This window comes from Saimiri boliviensis, chromosome 15, assembly GCF_048565385.1.
Source record: "Saimiri boliviensis isolate mSaiBol1 chromosome 15, mSaiBol1.pri, whole genome shotgun sequence".
NCBI lineage: Eukaryota > Metazoa > Chordata > Mammalia > Primates > Cebidae > Saimiri > Saimiri boliviensis.
Window position 1 is genome coordinate 87,853,154 of NC_133463.1, and position 21,325 is coordinate 87,874,478.

Here is a 21,325-nt window from a genome sequence, read left to right on the forward strand (position 1 = left end):
TCTACATCCAATTGCCTCAATATTCTATTGTAAATTATGAGACTAACAAGGTATCTCGAAGAAATATGAGAGAGGCACTGCTAATGTCTAAATCTCCAGTACTCACAGTCCGTGAACCACTCTTTCCTGCCTACACCCCACCTACCATGCTGCTCCCCTCGCCTGCACGGCTGTCCCTGGCACACTGGCCCTGGCCACCTCCTGCTCTCTTGTCACATCGTGCCGTAAATGAATGTTTATTCCCCACAAAATCTACATGTAGAAATCCTACCCCCCACCATGATGATATTAAAGGACAGGGCTTCAGGGAGGTGATCAGCTCATGAGGATGGAGCCCACAAGATCAGGATCAGTGTCCTTCTAAAGGAAGCTTGAGAAAAACCCTTGGCCCCTGCCACATGTGAGGACACAGTGAGACGCCTCCATTGATGAAGCAGGAAATGGGCCCTCACCACGCACGGAATCTGCCCAGTGTCTCGATGTTGAACTTGCAGCCTCTAGAACCGTGAGAAATAATTTCTGGTTGTTTATAAGCCTCACAGTCTATGGTATTTTGTTACAGCAGCTCAGCATTTCCATATATCATCACCTCCTCCATGAAGCCCTCCCAGCCACCTTCCCTGGCCCCCGAGTCTGGGTTGGGTGCCTTCCTGTATGTTTTGCATCCTCCTCACACTGTGTAACAGTTGCCTGTTTGTGTGCTTTTCTTCCACACCTAAATATAAGTATGGTGAAGATACACACAGCACCACATGTACTCAGCAGCTTCACGCCCAGTAGAGCTGGGCACCCTGGAGATACGCAAAAAATACTTGGTGAAGAAACAAATGAACACGTTGGACGTCAAAGACGCAGTTTGCTTCTCAGCCTCACCCTTTCTTCTGCTGGGTGACGCTGCACTTTACAGCCCTGAGCCCAACTTACCAAAGGCCACACAGCACAGAAGGAGGGAAAGAGAATTTTGCCCCCACCCCGGCCTCTCTCACACCATCCCAAGCTCGGCTCCATCAGCGCCCCCGCTTGGTGTGTGGAGCAGAGGGCAGAGCCTGGACTTCAGACAGACGGCGTTCCACACGGTAGCTTTGATCAGCCACTCAGTTTGCTTATCTATAAAACGAGGACACTGTTCCCACATGAGAATATTATGAGGACTGAATGTGGCTCCGCATGGGAAGTGCTTGGTAAATCCTATTTCCAGCCTCTCTTCCCCCAGGAAGCATGTTGCTCCTCCTCGTGCTGTTGGGGACACATTTCTATCCATAGCTCTTGCACTGGGTGAGATGAGATCACCACTTCCTACTAGGAGGGAGGAGAGGCGGCAGGCACCACAATTTTATCTAGCTGGGGTTGGTCTCTCTCTTAGATTGCAGGCCAGTCTGCAAATGGCAGCATCGAAGCCATGTTAATTCCAGGAATCTGGCTCTCCCTTTAAGAGTAGGCTGTGCTATCTGCAAAGGAAAGTTCTGTGCACTTGCCTCCCTCCCAGGTAGCAGTGAGAGCACCACCTGCCGCTCCCGCTGGTGGAGATGACTCTGGCGTCTCAGCCTCACTACTGCCCGCACCTCCAGGCAGAACCCACGCCCTCCCCACTCCACAGGGCAAAACACAGCCAGAGGAAGCTTCTTTAGGTCTAACACAGCCTGGGGAGTGGCAGGGGTGCCTCTTCGCAGGGGGAGGGAAGAGCCAGGAGAGGGGTTCAGCTCAGAACTCTGGGAAGGAACCAGGTACTCAACAGACAAAGCCTGGATGGACAGGGACCAGGTCTGAGGTCTGTGCGGCTGCCTGGCGCTGCCATTTCCACTTCCTCCACCTGCACTGCTCCATGCAGCCCTTCCACGGAGGCCAAGCGTGCGTGTGACCCACAGGAGGCCAGTGAGGCACTGAGAGGGGTTTGGGGAAGGGAAGGAAAGGGATTCACACATTCCAGGCCTCAGGGCTCAAGCCTCCCTAACAGGCAGTCAGGATGGAGTCACGTGTGTGTCCCTAGCGGGAGAGTGCCTAAGATGACTCCCAAGACAAACGTAACCTCTGACCTCCAGTTCACCCACAGCTCCCGCCCGGCCAGGCAGCAAGATGCCCTTGTCAGACAGACACCTGTCCCAAAGCACTGCCACTCCTGAGCGAGGAGGGGTCCTTATTTATTCTTCTCAGCATGCCTGGAGCCTGACACAGGGCTTACCACACAGCGAGTTCCTGAAGTATCAATATTTATTGAATGAATATTTTATGAATGAATAAAAGAATATGCAAGTTAGAAGCATTCAGAAATGAGAATTTAAGCAAAAACTTAATAACAAAAAAGCCTGAAGCAGAAGACTAAATTGCGATTATTTGCAGCTGGGATTGTTAATGTCATCAGCCTTGCACTGCCAAGAATGAGTCAAGCTTACAATACAGGACAAGCTGAGCAATTTATAATTTCTTTAAAGTGTTTTATACTAGTGTCATAAGAAGACGAGATGTATGTTCTCTGGGATCTTCACTACATCAAGGCGTTTAGACAAGAAAGAGCAGTTTGAGGGCCGACAGTTCCCTATGTCGCAGCACTGGACACAGCCCTGCCAAAGGTGCAGACCCCAGAGGATGCACCGGCGCTCCCTGAAGACACCTGTCCTCATCCTTAGAAACCTGGGGTGCTGCAACGTCCAGCCACAGCCCTCACGGCTCATACACACAGAAGCATGCACCGGCCCCACGCACATACCCACACCCACGTGGCAAGTTCTGTCCGAGTGATCTTGGGAAGGAGGGTTTTCTGGCACCTCTCAAAGGCAGGCCATAAATGCCCCCCAAGCCACTAGATCTCTAGCTTCCAGTAGCCCAAACAGAACCTGCTACAAGGCTGCAGGGCCGGGCTTGACATTCATGCATGTCATTAACAATAATCACATTAAATATGAAATACCCTGGAAGCCACCTCACAGTGAGTACATTAGCATGGAAATGAATAAAGTGGCATATTTACACAATGAAATATTAATAGCAGTCCAAATGAAAGAACCAGATTTATATTTAGCTCCAAAGAATAATGCTGATTTTTAAAGTTTTAAAAGGACATGTATGATATAGAACCACTTACGTCATTAAAAAAAAAAAAACCTTTGGCTAGGTGCGGTGGCTCATGCCTGCAATCCCAGCACTCTGGGAAGCTGGGGCAGGTGGATCATGAGGTCATGAGTTCAAGACCAGCCTGACCAACATGGTGAAACCCTGTCTCTACTAAAAATACAAAAATTAGCGGTGCCCAGTGGCTCATGCCGATAATCCTAGCACTTTGGGAAGCCGAGTCGGGCCAATCAGGAGGTCGGGAGTTGGAGACCAGCCCGGCCAATATGGTGAAACCCCGTCTCTACTAAAAATACAAAAATTAGCTGGGCATGGTGGCACACACCTGTAATCCCAGCTACTCAGGAGGCTGAGGCAGGAGTATCACTTGAAGCCGGGAGGCAGAGGTTGCAGTGAGCCGAGATCGCGCCATTGCACTCCAGCCTGGGCGACAGAGCAAGACTCCATGTCAAATAATAATAATAATAATAAACCTCTCAAAATAATGTTTGGTTGGGGATATAAGTATATACAATAAAGTAGTAAAACATGGATGTGGCAATGGATACCATCACCTCCAAGAAAGAAATTACCCTGAGGAGGAAAGAAAGAGAAGGGAAGATGGGCTGAGGTAGTGGAAGAGAAGAGATTCAGCTATTTTACCTTTTATTGTCCCAACATTTTCTTCTAAAAAATTTCAAACATAAGGTGAAAATGATTTACAGTGAATACCCTGTATGCCCATTAAGAGACACTGCCGTTAACATTATACGATATTTACATTAGCACCTAAGGTGTTCATGTGCCCATCCATTCATGTGTCAGATGTTTTACAGATCTCAAAGACTATAGGAGGTATTATCCCTGACCCCAAATCCTCTGGTGTGCACATCACTAACTAGAGCTCAACCCTGGTTTAGTTTTCCCTTCCAACATAAAGCCAATACATCATGAAATATTCAAATCTCAAGTGATTATTTGCTGAGTTTTAACAAATAAATACACATGTGTGACCCAAACCCCTATTAAGTTATACAACATGACTGTCACCTAGAACATTACCTTATGCCCTTTCCTGGTCAAACCCTGTTCTAGTCTCTCCAGAAGGAACCGATGTTCTGAGTTGTTCCATCATAAACTGGTTCTGCTTGTTCTATAAGCTGGTGTAAAAGTAACTGCTGTTTTCACCATTAAATGTAAAGGCAAAAGCCACAATTACTTTTGCACCAACCTACAGCATTTCATATCAATGAAGTCACATGGCATATGCACTTTGGGTAAGGCTCCTTTCACTTGGCATCCTGTTCCTGAGAGTTGCCTGTGCCGTTCTGTGTGTAATTCATTTGTTTCTGTTGCAGGGTACAGTTCCATTTGTAAGAAAACACCACCGTTTGTTCGTATGTTCTCCTGTAATGGGCACCCGGCCTCTTTCTATTTTCTGGCTTGGAACATGGTTGTAAACGTCTTCTTGTGACTGTATATTTTATATTATCCTTAAATAAATAACTAGGGTTGAAATAGCTGGGCAAAGGGTAAGTATATGTTTAGTTTTATAGAAGAGCCCCAGACCTTTCTCCAAAGCAGAAGCACTATTTTAAATCCACAACCACAAGGCATGAGAATTGCAGTAGCTTCACACCCTCACCAACATGTGGTGCTGTCTTGGACCGTTCTGCTGAGTGTACTTTGCTGTCTCATCGTGGTTTGGACTTACGTTCCACCACTGATTGATAACCTCGCTATTTTAAAAAACAATTTATTTCCTTAAAACAAAAGAAAGAGTCAGAGAGAGAGAAGGATCTGGGGCAAATATAGCAAAATGCTTAAATCTAGGATGTGAGTATGCTAGTTTCTAAGTTATTTTTTGTATGTTTGAAGTCTTTAGCAATTAAAAATAAAAATATTATTCCATCTATAATTCTACCTGTAAGGGTATGTCCTGGAACCCAAGCTAGGCTTGGAGGCACAGCTTCTTACTATGGAGGGAGATCCAGTGGGGAGCGGGTCAGGGGCCCACTGAGGGGCTCCGCCACAGAAGGACAACATCACCCGGGAGTCGCTGTGCTCCACCTGCCTCCGGGAATGCCCTGGCAGCCTTGGCTTCACTCCTCACCGGCTCTCAGTTCTGCCTCAGCTCCTCACCCACCTCTGCCAGGCCAGGGGTCTACCGAAGCTGACCCTGGCCAGCGTTTGTTAGTGCCAGCTCTCTTTGCCCTCCAGAGACTGGGCCTGAGTGACTGTGCTCTCCTCCCAAAAGTCTGAGCCTGGCTTGTCTTTCTGTAGCATTAACTCCTCAAAGGAATTTCTACTGATGCTGACATAAGTTCCCAAAGTGATGCCAAATATTTCCAGATACTACTTCTTCTTCTTTTTGAGATGGAGTCTCGCTCTATCACCCAGGTCAGAGTGCAGTGGCACAATTTTGGCTCACTGCAACATTTGCCTCCTGGGTTCAAGCAATTTTCCTGCCTCAGCCTCCCAAGCAGCTGGGATTACAGGCATGTACCAGCATGCCCAGCTACTTTTTGTACTTTTAGTAGAGACAGGTTTCCCCATGTTGGCCAGGCTAGTCTCGAACTCCTGACCACAGGTGATCCGCTCGCGTTCGCCTCCCAAAGTGCCGGGAGCATGAGCCACCACGCCCGGCCCAGATACCGCTAAAGAACTGAACAGCGAAGACACCCGAATGCTGCCAGGTCCTCAAATGTGGGCTCTGAAGGCATACACTGCTACCTCCTCAGACGCCATCGGTTTTACCTACTTTGCACTTGGTTCTAATTTAAAACCACTCTAGATTCTCCCACCAAACATGAAATAATCACTACGTTCTCTCTGAAAGCGAGGCAAAACTGCTCATCCCCTGAGGACTCAGAGTGGATTATGTCCACACCCTCCCCAGCAGGGTGAGGAAAGCAGGGGTGGCCTGCGGAGGCGCACGGACCCATGGGGCACTTACCGCTGGCACTCGCCGGCGTGCAGGATGAGCACCTCGCTGCTCCTGGTGCTGACGGTCAGCTCGTGCTCCGTGGAGTTGAAGACATCCAGGAGCAGGTGGCACTGCCGGGTGCTGTGTTAAAGACAAAAGAAAGTTCACAATCCTGTGATAGCCAAAGACAAGTGACTTTTCCTTTTTCTACTCTCCAAAGATTTCCTGCCACTTAAGAGGCAAAGTATATGGGAAGCCAAGTGCTCCCAGGCTCAGAGGATTACGGAGACTGCTTCCAAACACAAGTGTAAACTCTAAACAGTGGGTTTAGGCTTCAGGTCCTCCTTGGTCCCGGGGTCCTGGGGACATGTGCACACAGCTGAGCCATACCTTTTACCAACCAAGTGACCTTGGGAAGCTAACCTGAATTCTCCAAACGCCCATACACCAATGACTAGAACACCTGCCTCTCAAATGTGGAGAAACACTGGCATGCAGTGCCATCCAATGAGGCTATGCCCAAGCCAGCATCCTCAGCTACCAGATTCCAAGCTGGGCACTGAGGCATGAGGACGAGTGTCCTGCTTGTGTGTGTGCACACCCAGGGCACGCTTCTCTCATACAGGTACCTCTAGAACTGGGGCAGATACTGGACACTTACTCACCACCCTTTGAAGCCTGTTCTGCTTTGCTTACTCTCCCACAGAGGTGAAAAGTAAAATGCTCAAGTTCCCACTGTTCCTGGCAAGGGCCAGTCCACGTGGGGAAGTTCTAGTCAACAAGGCACAGACCTCTAGAGATTTTCCTTCTCCAATACAGACATGTATCTTGGGAGGAGAGGGCTTTGACCCTTCAGCCTTCCTCATCCCCCTTCCTTCCTCCCTAGAAGCAAGTAGGATGCCTAGAAACTCAGTACACCTCAGGGACACTGAGGACAAAACCCACCAGCTGTGGATGGCAGAGCAGGGGTCGGAGGTGCTTGGGGGCAGTCACATCCCTGAGCGGCTGTGGCAGCCCTGCGCTGCCGGCCTCCCTCTGGACGCGTTAGCTCCACGTACAAAGTGGAAAAATTCAGCCCCACACGTGCCATTTGTGTCAGTCATCATCTGTTAGGTTAACATGACAGTTGAATGCCTGCCAAAAACTCACACAGTGTCTTGGACACCAAGTATCACAGTCAGCACATTACCAGGTCATCGATAAACGTCTGCTGATCTCAATGGACGGCTGCACCCACGGCAGGACAGACAGAGATGACAGCAACTGAGCAGAGGCCATTCTTCTTGGAAGATCAGGATACATAGTTTTCACGGGGGGAGAAAACTTAGAGAAAAAGATCTGTGCCCTGGTCATTATGATTAGCATAGTGTGACTTCAAAACATGGCCTTCCAAAGGGCATTTGAATTCTCAAATGTATTTCTCCAAGTGGGAGGCAAGGCTTTGCTGGTTGTTAAAGGAAAGTCCGGTCAAAGGAAAGGGACAATCACCTGGGACTTCATCACAACAGCCTGGGAAGCAGTCCTCGGACCCCCGCCTGCACTGGAGAGGGAGGCTCAGGAGAGGACAGGAGAGCTGCTGCGACGTCCAAGACCCTGGATGGAGCACTCAAAACCCCGGGCTTTTCCCAGCAGACGTGGACCTCTATTCATTGCAAAGCCACACATGCCCTCCCTCTTTCCAGAGAGGGGAACTGAGACACCGGGGGTGCCATGGCAGGCCCAGAAGTTCACGCACACACACACGCACACGCACGACTTTGTCAAAAGGCCACAGGGCGTCTGTGAAAGATCAGTTTTTCAGAACATGGGCATGTGACCTGCTCTCAAGGGGGAAGGCGGGAGCATGTCACCATTTCCTTTTTTTTTTTTTGAGACAGAGTTTCGCTTTTGTCACCCAGGCTGGAGTGGAGTAACGCGGTCTTGGCTCACTGCAACCTCCAACTCCAGGGTTCAAGTGATTCTCCTGCTTCAGCCTCCTGAGTAACTAGGATTACAGGTGCCTGCCACCATGCCCAGCTAATTTTTGTATTTTTGCTAGAGGCCGGGTTTCACCATGATGGCCAGGCTGGTCTCAAACTCCTGACCTCAGGTGATCTGCTGCCTCGGCCTCCCAAAGTATTGGGATTACAGGCATGAGCCACCGTGCCATTTCTATCAGGTAGCACAGCGTCAATGGGGTGCCACACACCTAGAGATGACAGCTGCCATCAGTTGAGTCTGGGTTTTTTGGGTGGGGCTGCCTTCCCCAGAGGTTCAGCACTTGGAAAACATTCATTAGCTCTGACAGCTGCCTGCAAGAGGCCTCTCTGCTCAGCTCACAGAAAAATGAGCTTCCGAGAATGAAGATCTATTCCTCTGTTGTCATAACTTCATGAAATCTTTAATCACAGCAAAATCTTTCATCAGAAAAGGGAACTCGTAAAACATTTATCAGAGGAGGAAAATTGAAGTGATTTTTTAAAAGTCTGGAAGAAAAGGTTCAAATGTATTTTGTTTACACTCACAGAACAGAGCGCTTAGAAGACGGCGCAGGAATGAGCATCGTCGGTACACAACGCGTTTCTGTCCTCTTCCTCTGCTTTTTTCTGACTCACTGTCTGAGTGTGGGGGCGTCTGGATCGAGTGTTTCTATTCCTTCTAATTGTTGACATGATGATGTATTGGTGGAGCTTGGCTTCCGAGCTGTTATTCATAAGTAAGTTTCCTTTCCCAGACTGCAGCAGTGGTGTGTGCCACCATAATGTCACTGACTCTGTGTACCTTTCCATATGGCTTTGGATGCTTGGTTTTGAGGCTAAGGCTCTGGGCATACGGTTTACCTTAATTCTTGTGTGCTTTTTGGGTTTGCTTTTTTTCTAGACACATCTATCTGAAGTATGAGGAAATCCAAGAAAGCTTCCTGGAAGAGCTGAGACCAGGACCAGGGCACATCTCTGGAGGACTGACACGTTTGCCTGGCTTAGAAGAGAGAAGAAAACAAAGTCTCACAACATGGAGGAGTGTAGCTATTTTGGGAATATGGAGTCAGGTTCAGTGTGGTAGACCAGGCTGCCAGGTGAAAACAAGAAGCCCTTTTTCGGCAAAGAGAGCAGCAGTGTATGTAATACTCAAACCACTTTGACACAATGAGTGGGCACTATTTCCTGAGCCCCGAATTGGAGATTTTTATTAATTATTTCATCCAGCAAATACCTCCTGAGGAACTGAATAAGAAACACAAGCTCCCTCCATTCGTGGCTATTATACTCTTGTAAGGGAAAAGGGCAGGACTGATGAAGTTGTTTTAAAGAAAATAAAATTTGCTGTCATTTTTTGTAAAATTAGAAAAAAGCTGAAAATGATTGCTGAATAAAAGACTAAGACACAAAATCAATACCAGTCCTATACATCAACTAAAAACAATTACAAGACAAACTTCTTGAGAAAGTACATTTATAATAGCAACAAAGTCCACAACGCCAGTATAAATAAATCTAACAAAATACATGCACGATATTTATGGAAAAAATGCTAAAGTCTTGTGGAACAATATCAAAGAAGAAAAATAAGTTCAGAGATGAACAGGTTGAGTATCCTTGACCTGAAACGCTTGGACCAGATGTGTTTCAAATATGGGGTTTTTTTTTAAGATTTTGGAATATTTGATTATGCTTGCCAAGTGAGCATCCAAAATCCAAAAATCTGAGATGTAAAACTCCAAGGAGCATTTCCTTTGGGCATCATGTCAGTGCTCAAAAAGTTTTGAATTTTGGAGCATTTCAAGTTTGGGGATGCTCAACCCACGTTATGTTCAAAGATGGAAAGACTTAATATTTTTAAAGAAGTTATCTCTTTCCAAATTTCTATAAACTCAGTGTAACTCAATAAGAAAAATCACAACAGGGTTTTGTTAAAACAATGATGTGGGAGGTTTTTGGAAGGAATCTGGCCTAATAGACATCAGGAATTGTTCTAAAGCTGTAATCATGAAGACAGTGGCACTGGGGCAGTGACAGAGATATACATTACTGAAAGAAAAGACAGCTGCAAAGCAGACTCACAAATATAAGGAAACTGGAGGGATGACTGCAGTGATGGTGTTGATTAATTAGCACAAGGTTCATTGGATAGTGCTGGGAAAAATGATTATGCAGATAGATAGAAAATTAGATCCCTACCTCACATCATAAATAAAAATAAATCCCAAATAGAATGAATAACTAAATACAGTAAAACAATATGTTTAAATCTTTAGAAGAAAATATAGATGAACAGTTAATGATTTGAAAACAAAGAAAGATTTCTCAAATGAGTTACAATACATATAAAATATAAGGGAAAAGAATAAAACATTTGGCCCCATTAAAATTAATATAACCAAAGCAAAGACAAGCCTCATGTTTAATGTGTTACAAATAACTTTTCACAGACATCTGCAGCACTTAAAGTGACTAAGGATTTGAATTCTGAATTTATAGAGAACTCCTAGGAATCATTAAAAAGAAATGACCCAATAGAAAATCAAGCAAAAGACAAGAATCAACAATTTAAAGTATGGGAAACCCAATAACCAATAAACAGGAACAGAAGCTCAATCCAACAAGTAGTTAGAGAAATGGAAATAAACCCCAAAAGCATTCTTTCTCACACAACCTATTGGAAATATTTTTAAAGTGCCCCAGTACCAAGTGTTGGCCAAGCTATAGATCAACAGGAAATATGGGAAATCTTTTCCGTGCTGGTAGGGATACAAATTGGTATGATTCCTTAAGAGAGAAAAGCATTTGACCTAACAATTCCATTTGTAGCTGCCTATCTTAAATCAACTCAGAATTTGGTAAAAGAACACATTCAAAGTGTTCAATGCAGCATTGCTTATAAAAGTAAAAAACTGCTTTTAACTAAGTGCACATCAACTAGACAGCAGACACAGGTATACAATGGTAGATTACATGGTGGAAACCTATGCAGAGGTGAAAATGAATTTAAAGGAACTGTATGCCCCACCACAGACAAATCTAATGTTAAAACTGCTGGGTAAGTAAGTCCCAGAAGATACCATATTTTATATATATATGCATCAAATTTTAAAATATATTTTAAAATACTCGATACTGTCTATAAACATCAAATTTAAGAGTAGTCATTCATGCTAATAGAGCAAGAGACACAGTATGGAAGAATATACAGAGCTTTAACAGCATATTCTTCTCTCTTTAAATTAAAAAATTAAAAGCAAATACAGTGAAATGCTTAAAATGGACAAGTCTGGGCAGTAGATAAATTGATACTTCTGAGACCTTTATTTATGTTTCTTATAATTGAAATGTCTTATAAAAAGTATTTTTAAAGCCACTTGGAATACTGTGTTAGCCTGCAATCCCCCGAGAAGGCAGAGCCTAAGAAAAGGGTTTGCACAGAGCCACTGCTTAGGGAAGGGACGCCAGGAACCAGGTGGAGTGTGCAGGGTGGGGCAGCAGAGAAAGTGATACCAGAGTGCACACTGCCGCGCGTTGCTGAGCTAGCGGCCCTGTGGGCTCAATCCACCATCCTTCTATGGAGCCGAGGGGACTGCGCCTCAGCACTGCACCCGAGGTACAGAAGAGAAAATAATTTCTCTCCCAGCTCTTTCCCTTACTAGCGAAGCTTTCCCCCAGAGGGGTCAAGTCTCCAACACTTCATGCATGCACTGTGCAGAGAGGCTACCCATGGGCACCCAATCCTACAGCCTCAGAGAAGGCAGTTAGAATATTCCAGAAAGCAAGAGATGCTCAGCACGGCTAAGGTAAGGTGCCATCAGGTGACACCTGCATAAATTTGGTTGCCATGGCAATAGCTAGTCTAAAAGTGGGCTAGTATATGAGGCAGGGCATAAGACATGTATGACACAAATAGTTTTTAAAAATTAAGTGAATCTCTTGACAACATTAACAGGGATTTTTAAAAATGACTTCAGATTTGATGGCAAACAAGGGCCAACCTGAAGAAATGATGCTGCAGTTAGGAATGCAATAACAGGACAGCAACCACGTGATGGTCCTGGAGGACAGCTTTCCACAGGGAATAAGCAGTTCATGCAAAAATCGTAAGGCACAGTGAGATCAAGAAACAGAACCAGCAAAGAAGAGAGCGGTGTAGGAGTCAAAAGAGAGGAAAGGTCATGGGGAAATATTCATATTTTATTCCAAGCATAATGGGAAGCTATTTTGAAAGTTTTAAGCAGATGAGTGACATGAATTGGTTTGTGTTAAAAAAAAAAATGTTGAGTTCCAATTCTGGAAAAGATGGAGTAAGCACAATCGACCCTGTCTCTCCCACTGAATGCAACTATAAGTCACAGATAGAATGCACTCAGCTGAAGATGAAGACTCAAAAAATAAATGTTAGAAGGTGGCTCCCAGTAGGAGCCAGAAACTGAAGTTATTCTAACAGGCAGCGAGCTCCATCTCCCTCCGCTGCCACCTGGCCTGAACTGAAAAGGCAGCATGGAGTTGAGAGGCGTCCCTGGGTATAGACACAGCTCCAAGGGCAGCCCCTCTTCCTGGTCCAGCAAGTGGGAAAAGGAACTCTGAAGGGCCACAGAAAGCAGGGGAATCCCTGGGTCTTTTCTTCTGTTTCTTCCCTTTTCTCCCAGCCCAGCCTCAAAGCAAACCACAGGAGATAATGGCATCATAGCAGTCTTGGCAGAACAGGCGCATATACCTCCCTGATACAAATCACCTCACAGACTCAAAGAGCTGAGCGCTCAAAACCATGGGGCCAGTCTGCACCACTCTGATTTCCTTCTCTGTGCCTCTGGACAGCCAATCCTCCACATAGACACACAGAGGGGGAAGCTCACATCTTGGCTTTGTAGTAGGCACGTAGGGATAGGAGCCCCCAGGAACTTGGAAAGATTTCAGAAAGGAGACTGACTCGAAGGGCAAATAAAGTCATGAATGAACTCCTAAGCTCACCAGGGAGAGGAGCTTGAGAGAATCAGACCCTGAAGAGCAAAATGTGGGCTTTGATAACTGATCACCAGGCAAGAATGCCGACAGGCACCCAGTTCGGCTGATCCCAGGAGCACCACGAATGCTTTGAAACTGAAACTGCAGCACAGCCCGCAAAAGGCACTCTGCTAAAAAAGGTACCAATACTTTCCTCAGGATGCACACAAGACCCCAGTGTCTCCCAATACTATAGTTAAGATGTCCAAATACGATCCAAAATAACTCAACGCAGAAAGAACTAAGAAAATATCAAGTCATGAGGAAAAAGTAAACAACAGAGATCATTTCAAGATGACTGTTACATCAAAAAGAGACTTTAAATGCATTCCAAGAAGGGACCATCCTTGAAACAAGGGAAAAGATGGAAAATCTCAGCAAAAAAAGAAGATATAAAAAAAAAACCATAGAAACTTTAGCAAAAAATAAAAAACTGAAAACTTCAAAAGATGGTGAATTTTCTTAGTAATTGAGAGAACAAGTAAACATAAAATCAGAAAAAAATATAAGATAAACAAGAATCCCATTGACCACTCAGATCTCATGAATACTCAGAGAACATTCCATCCAAACGTGGTAGAATACTCATACTACCCAATTCTACAGGCAATATTTACCAACAATTACATTCCAAGACCATGGGTGGAGGGAGGGGTGACTAACAATTGGAAAACAGAAACCATACAGTGTGGTTCGGGGACCACTGAGGAATTAACAAGTAAACATGCAGAAGAGATTAACAAGCACCCAACGGAAACAGAAGAGAAAAAGATGAAAAAAAAAAACCACTCTTATGGGGCAACAAAACCTCCAAACATCACATCACAGGACACTCAGAAGCAAAGAAGAAAACAACTGGCCATTCAAAAAAAAATAATGGCCACACTCAAAAAAACATTTCACAAAAGACATACACAGACTCAGAACGCAAAAAGTTTGTTGTTGTTGTTTTGTTTCTTTTTGAAACAGAGCCTTGCTCTGTTGTACAGGCTGGAGTACAATGGCACAATCTTGGTTCACTGCAACCTCTGCCTCCCAGGTTCAAGTGATTCTACTGACTCAGCCTCGCAATCAGATGGCATTACAGGCAAGTACCACCACGCCAGCAATTTCTCTCTTCTCTTTTTTTTTTTTTTTTCTTTTTAAAGTAGAGACTGGGTTTCACCTTGTTGGCCAGGCTGGTATCAAACTCCTGACTTCAGATGATCCACCTGCCACTGCTTACCGAAGTCCTGGAATTACAGATGTGAGCCACCGGGCCTGGCCCAAATAGTTGTTTTTTTTTTTTTTTTTTTTTTCAATCTTTGCCTGGAAACCTAATCAAATGCAGAAAGCTAAAAACAGAAGCCTGGAAAGCTACGAAGTAAACATGCAGCAAGCACAAGGAACAATGCATTCTAGATAGGGAGACAATGCATCTCACACAGAGGAGACAATGCATCCCACACGGAGGAGACAGCGTGCCCCACACGGAGGAGACAATGCATCCCACACGAAGGAGATAGCGCACAGCGCATCCCACACAGAGAAGACAGCCCATCCCACACAGAGGAAACAATGCATTGTACACTGGAGCAATGAAACAATGAATTTTTCTAATGTATGAAGAATCCCCATAAAAAAACAAGGTCAGAGAAAGTGAATCATTTTTAAGGCACTGAAAGTAATGAATGTGAACTCAGAAGTCTATATCCATTAATTTATCTTTCAGGAATAAAAGTAGAATAAAGACATTTCAGATAAAGGAAAATTAAGAATGCCAGTCATCAGTAGAACTTTTCTAAAAGAACTTGTCAAGAAAATTCTTTAAATAAAAGGTAAATAATAATACAGGGAGAATTGAACATGAAGAAAGAAAAAATAGGAATAAAAACAGTAATTATCTGGTCAAATATAATTTCCTATTAAATTACTTAAAATACATAGGATGATTACCAGCAAAAATTATAACATTGGGTTTATAATGTATATTGATATAATATATTATACAACTAAGAAATGGGGAGGGGCAAGATAAAGGAGCCTATACTTTTTGAGATTCCAACAAGTGATAAAATATTATTTCTACATCTACTGTGAAAAGCCAAGAGTGTTTATCACACTCCCTAGAGAAGACACTAAAACAACTCTACAGAGATAACGTTCAAAGCTCAATAAATAAATTAAAATAAAATGCTTCAGAAAATCAAGTAATTTAAAAGAACACAGAAAAGGAGAAATGGAAGAATAAACAACAGAGTGAATATACAAAAAACAAACCAAAAATAAAATGGTAGCCCTCAGTCCAAACATACCAAGAATTATATTAAATGTAAATGACCTAAATAGTCTCATTAATAGACAGAGATTGTCTGCATAGATTTAAACAAAAAAAAAACCTCAACTATATTGTCTATAATAAATCCACTTTAAATATAATGATAGATATGTTAAAAGAATTATACCAAAAAAAAACACTAAGCAGAAAATATTGAACTGTTATATTAACATCAGACACTTAAAGAGGGACATTGTGTAATGATAAAAGCCTTAACTCACCAAGAAAACACAATAACTATTAATGTGTATGAACCTAACTATAGAGTTTCAAAATACATGCACTAAAAAAGAAAACAAAGGATACATGGACAGAATCACAACTAGAGACTTCAACATTCTTCTCTCAGTGACTGATAGAACAAAGAGATGAAGTCGATAAAGATATAAAAGTAATAAACACAACCAATTATTTCATTCCCATTGATACTTATTGAACACTCTAACCACCAACAGCAGAATAAACATACTTCTCAAGTGCACAGCAACATTCAACAAGGTAGACCATATTCTAGATAACAGAAAAAATCCTGAACTAATTTAAAATATAAACCACACAAAGTATGTTCTCTGACTAAAACAGAATTAACCTAGAAATCAATGGCAGAAGGAAAGGCAGAATATCTCCAACTATCTGGAAATTTCATCAATGCACTTAAAAATAACCCACTCTTCAAAGAGGAAGCCCCAATGGAAATACAATATTTTTGAGTGGACAAAAATAAAACATGATACATCAAAATTCTGTGACTTCAGCTAAAGCAGTACTTAGAGAAAAATCTATGTCATTAAATGATTGTATAAGAAGAAAGAATAGCTTCAAATCAATAGGCCTATCTTCTGTCTTAAGAAACCAGAAAAAGAACAAAGCCTCAAAGCAAGCATAGGAGGGAGGTAATAAGTGCAGAAATGAATAAAAATGAAAGCAGAAAAATATCAATGAACTGAAAAACTGATTTTTTAAGAAGATCAACATAATTGATAAACCTCTAACCACAATTACAAAGGAAAAAGGAAAGATAACACAAATGACCAGTATCATAAATAAAAGAGGGACTATCACTTTGGCCACAGACATTAAAAGGACAATAAGGAAATACTACAAACAACTCTACTCCTAGTAGTGTGACAACTCGGATGACACGGACCAATTTCTTGAAAGTCACAAACTATAAAAATCCATCCAAGAAAACAATAGGAAGCCTGAAAAGTCCTATATCTATTAAATTAAATATATTGTTTTAAAAATCATGCTGAAAAAGAAATCTCTATACTCAGATTGTTTGCTTATGCATTCTACTAAGCATTCAAAAAGAAATAATTCTATATAACCTCTCCCAAAAAAAGAGTAGAAGAAACACTTCCCAAAACATCTTACGAGGCCAGCATTATCTAATACCAAACTAGACAAAGACAGAAGGAAAAACGACCACAAATACCCTTCTTACCAATAATCCTCAATAAATTTTTGATACCAGAAAAGCATCTGACAAAACTCAAATTTCATTCATGACCAAAAAAAAAAAAAAAAAAAAACTTAACTACTAATAGAAAAAATAATCCTTAATCTTCAAAAAATATGGATGCTAAAAAGTACAGAATGCAGATAAATAAAATCAAAGACCTACATAAACAGAAGTATATACAGTGCTCACAGATTGGAAGATGCAATATACTTAGCAGTTTTTCCCAAATTAATCCACAGATTTAACAAAATTCCAATTGAAATCCTAAAACGACACTGTAGACAACCTTATCTGAAGATCTACATGGAAATCCAAAGGAACAACAGACAAAATACTTACTATAGGATACACTCACATAGTGGTAAAGACTTATTATACGGTATACTAATATAGTAGTAAGGACTTATGATAAGGTACGCTCATCAGGACAGTGTTGTATTGATGAAAGAACAGCCACATAGTTCTCTGGAGCAGAATAAAGTGTCCAGAAATAGAATTACACATAGATACAGTCATTTCAGTTTTGACTAAATTAGAAGAGACTTCAGTGGAGAAGAGACAGTCTGTTCAACAAAGAGTGTTGGGACAACTGGATTCCATTTGTAAAAAAAAAAAAAAGAAAGAAGACAAACCTAAGCTTCACAATTTATACAAAAGTTACTCAAAACACACAGGTAAACGCAACACAAAACTATACAATTTTACAAGAAAACATAAAAGAAAAGAAAAACAACCAAAAGTAGGATCGATAAAAGAAAAATCAGATTCATTAAAATTAAAAATCTCTCTCTGTGAAGGATACTGTTAAATGAATGAAAAAGTTACAGAATTCAAGAAAACATCTACAAATTACGTATCAGATAAAGGACTTGTATCTGTAATATATTTTTAAAACTTTCAAAACACGACAGTAAGAAAACAGACAACCTAATAAAGGAGGAGGAAGGAAAATAAGAAAAATGGTGTGTAGGTATTTTAGAATACTTTATTATCTTTTTTTTTTTTTTTTTTTTTTTTTTTGAGATGAAGTCTCACTCTGTCACCCAGGCTAGAGTGCAGTGGTGCAATCTCAGCTCATTGCAACCTTTGCCTCCTGGGTTCAAGCAATTTTCTCGCCTCAGTCTCTCAAGTGGCAGCATGGTGAAGTTTTGGGGGTGAGCGAGCAGGTCGACTAGGGAGAGGGCTCTCTAGACACTGTGAATAGTGTGTGCCAAGGTCTTGAGCTAAGTCAGCACTATTTATTGGGGGGAACTTCCAAGACCTTCCTCACGGTAGTGAAGAAATGTGAGTTTTGGGGAGACAAGGGAGAAGGGCTGGGTCAGATTATGGGAAGTCTTGTGTGTCAAGCTCTGGAACAGGAACTTGACCTACAGATGATGGGACTCATTAAAAAACCTTAAGAAAATAGGGGACAAGGTCTTAACCAGGCATGGTGGCACATGCCTGTTGTTCCAGGTACTTGGGAGGCTGAGGTAGGAGGATCTCTTCAGCCCAAGAGGTTGAGGCTGCAGTGAGCCATGATCATATCACTGCACTCCAGTCTGGGTGACAGAGTGAGACCCTGTCTTAAAAGGAAAAAAAAAAAAAAAAAAAAAAAAGAGGAGGAGGAGGAGGAAGGTAAAGTCATGTATGTGTTTTAGAATACTTTAGCATCTTTTTCTTTTTCTTTTTCTTTTTTTTTTGAGATGAAGTCTCACTCTGTCACCCAGGCTGGATTGCAGTGGGGCAATCTCAGCTGACTGCAACCTTTGCCTCCTGGGTTCAAGCAATTCTCCCGCCTCAGCCTCCCAAGCAGCTGGGATTATAGGAATGTGCCACCACTTCTCGATAATTGACTTTTTTTTTTTTAGTATAGATGGAGTTTGACCACGTTGGCCACGCTGGTCTTGAACTCCTGACCTCCTGATCTGCCTGCCTCGGCCTCCCAAAGTGCTGGGATTACAGGGGTAAGCCACCACGCCTAACTTTGGCATCTATTGAAAGAATTGAAAAGGAAAAAACTGAAGGCAAAGTAGCTTTGAAAAGTTGTCACAACTATTCAAGAAAGAAATGAGAAGGCTTGTCCTAAGGAACAAGCCTGAGTCAACACATGGCTATTCAAGTACAAAGGACAGGTTTGGGGCAGACAGGAACATGGGAGCCTTTCCCCATCCATGACTGACCAGCAACCCCATCTTTCTGAAGGGTCTCTGAAGCTTTACATTATTGAAGACAGGAAGGATAACTGTTTCTAACTTTTTAGTCAATACACTTTAAATAACATTTTTTAATGTTTCCTTAACAATTTGGAATGGCTGGAATCAAAAAGATAAACACAATAACAAATATTGCCAAGAACGTACAGAAATCAGATAGTCATGCACTATGTGAATGTGGAATGGTGCAACCACTTTGGAAAACAATTGGGCAGCACATTAAACTATTTAAAAACAGAGTTACCACCTATGATCCAGCAATTCCACTCCTAGGTTTGTACCCAAGGAAAATGAAAACATGCATCCATACAGAAACTTATACACAAGTGTTAATAGTAGCATTATTCACAGTTGCAGAAAAGTGGAATCAACCCAAATGTCCATCAACTAATGAATGAATGGGCAAAATGTATTATATCCATTCAACAGAAAATTATTCAGCAATGAAAACAAATGACATATTTATACGTAATTATGGCTGAATCTTGAAAACAATACACCAAGTGAAAGAAGTGAGTTGCACGCTGTTTCCACTTATATGAAATATCTAGAGTAAGCAAATCTAGAAAGACAGACAGCAGCTGAGTGGTTGATCAGCGGTTGCCTAGGGTGAGGGAGGGAAGTAGGAGAAGACTGAATGACAGCAATGGGTACAGGGTTTCTTTGGGGAAGATTAAATGGGAAGATAAAAAGTTCTAAACTGAAGACTGTTGTGACGGCTGAACAACTCTGAATATATTAAAGTGTTGAATTATACAGTTTAAGTGGGTGAATTACGTGGCATGTAAATTCTATTTCAATAGAGCTAAAAAGAAGGCAGCCATTTGAGATCCTGAGTGTACAGGAAGCAGGGGCACCCCAGGAACGGGGGAAAAGATACACCAAACACACTCATGGCCCACACGGCAATGCTTCATCTATCAACTGACCCACACACAGTGCCACAGTTGAACAAACAGTTAAATCTTTGCTACACTTCTCATGCATGCCCACGAGGGATCACCGTTAAAGACGTGAGCCATGAAGAACACAGGCGGATGAGGGGCATTACAACGACTGCAGTTCTGCCTCCAGGTGACGGCCACCAGGTCTCTGAGTTGCACTCATCTCATCAAAATGCATTTGCAGCACATCAAGACATTTGTAGGGCCTCAAAAGACAATATTCAAAATATACCATATAATGTATGTCCAGTTTCACTTTTCGTTTCCTGGGAATTAAGACAATCCAAATTCACAAGAAATTATTTGTAGAAAAGTACCTGCAAATAACAACCTGAAATCATGCTTCATGTGTCACCATTTGGAAATTAAACTCTACAGTGATTAAACAAAGAAATGAAAGTAACTTTAAAAATGCAAAATGCAAGAATCCCAAAGTTTAAAAAGAAACTCTGACTAATTGATGATGTTGAACAATCTACCTTTCAACATGTATTCAATCCCCAAACCAAGCACGGTAGACTCATTGTTAACTGATGTTTATAAATCAGACTTTGAAATATATTAAAAAGTATACAGTGCTTATTAATACCAAATCTTTAAATCTCTTATTACTATTTTAAAATGAACTTTAACATATAATATTCAGTAATATACCAATCTAAAATAAAATATAGATCACTTAAAATTCTTGCTTTTAATAACAATATGCATCAGTAAAACATAAAACAGGTCCTCTCAAGATAGACCTGTGAGCAGACACAACACTGTGAGGTCATCCACTAGGAGATGGTGCAGTTACTTGGGTAACAAGCGGATGACACGTGCAACCCGGGAGCACTAATTATGGAGTCGGTGTCAGTCCAGATGGAACATCAACCTGCTCCTGCGTGTGGAGGCTGGGTCCCAGCTCCTGCCCTGTGCAGAGCTACAGTGTATTAATAACAGGAATGGCAACAAAATGTGTGTTCATCATCTCAGGGCACACAGGCCAACACGTAAGGGATGAGGTGAAGCAAATACATTGAATTGTGATGTTCCCTTCCAACAAGAGGGTCTATGAATTGACCATGATAGCAATCTCAGGGCAGGGTACTGTGTGGAACCTGTCACATCAGTTCGAACTTGTTCTCCAGCCTCCTTTTCTCACAAAATTAGGTCTCACCCCATCTCTCCTTCAGTCTGCTTTTGGGTGCTTCTCGAAAGCACACCAAGGTCAGTGGCTGATGGTACTGGGATGGAGCCAAGAGCTGTGGGCCAAGGCTTCCTTCTAAGCAACACAGCCCTACATCTCTCATTAACCAGCACGAGGGATTCACTGACTGGTCTGTTTCTCTGCAATTTCTACAACCCAGAGGGTGAGCCCCTTACCTTGCCCTGGAATATGCTCTCTGAGAACTTCTGAGAGGTAAAACTGCTGCTGACGGCAGCATCCGGGAGATAAAATCGCCGTCAAGGGGGAAATAGG

The 21,325-nt window shown here is 42.5% G+C and overlaps 1 protein-coding gene across 4 annotated transcripts in view; it reads right to left on the bottom strand.

Moving 5' to 3' along the window:
• The window catches only part of TRAPPC9 (trafficking protein particle complex subunit 9), a 722,918-nt gene that overhangs the window by 236,304 nt on the left and 465,289 nt on the right, over positions 1-21,325 (bottom strand). For all 4 annotated transcript variants that reach the window (XM_074387191.1, XM_074387190.1, XM_074387189.1 and 1 more), the window contains one exon: positions 6,002-6,112. In XM_074387191.1, coding sequence (XP_074243292.1) covers positions 6,002-6,112 — 111 coding nt within the window. The remainder of the gene's footprint in view (positions 1-6,001; positions 6,113-21,325) is intronic.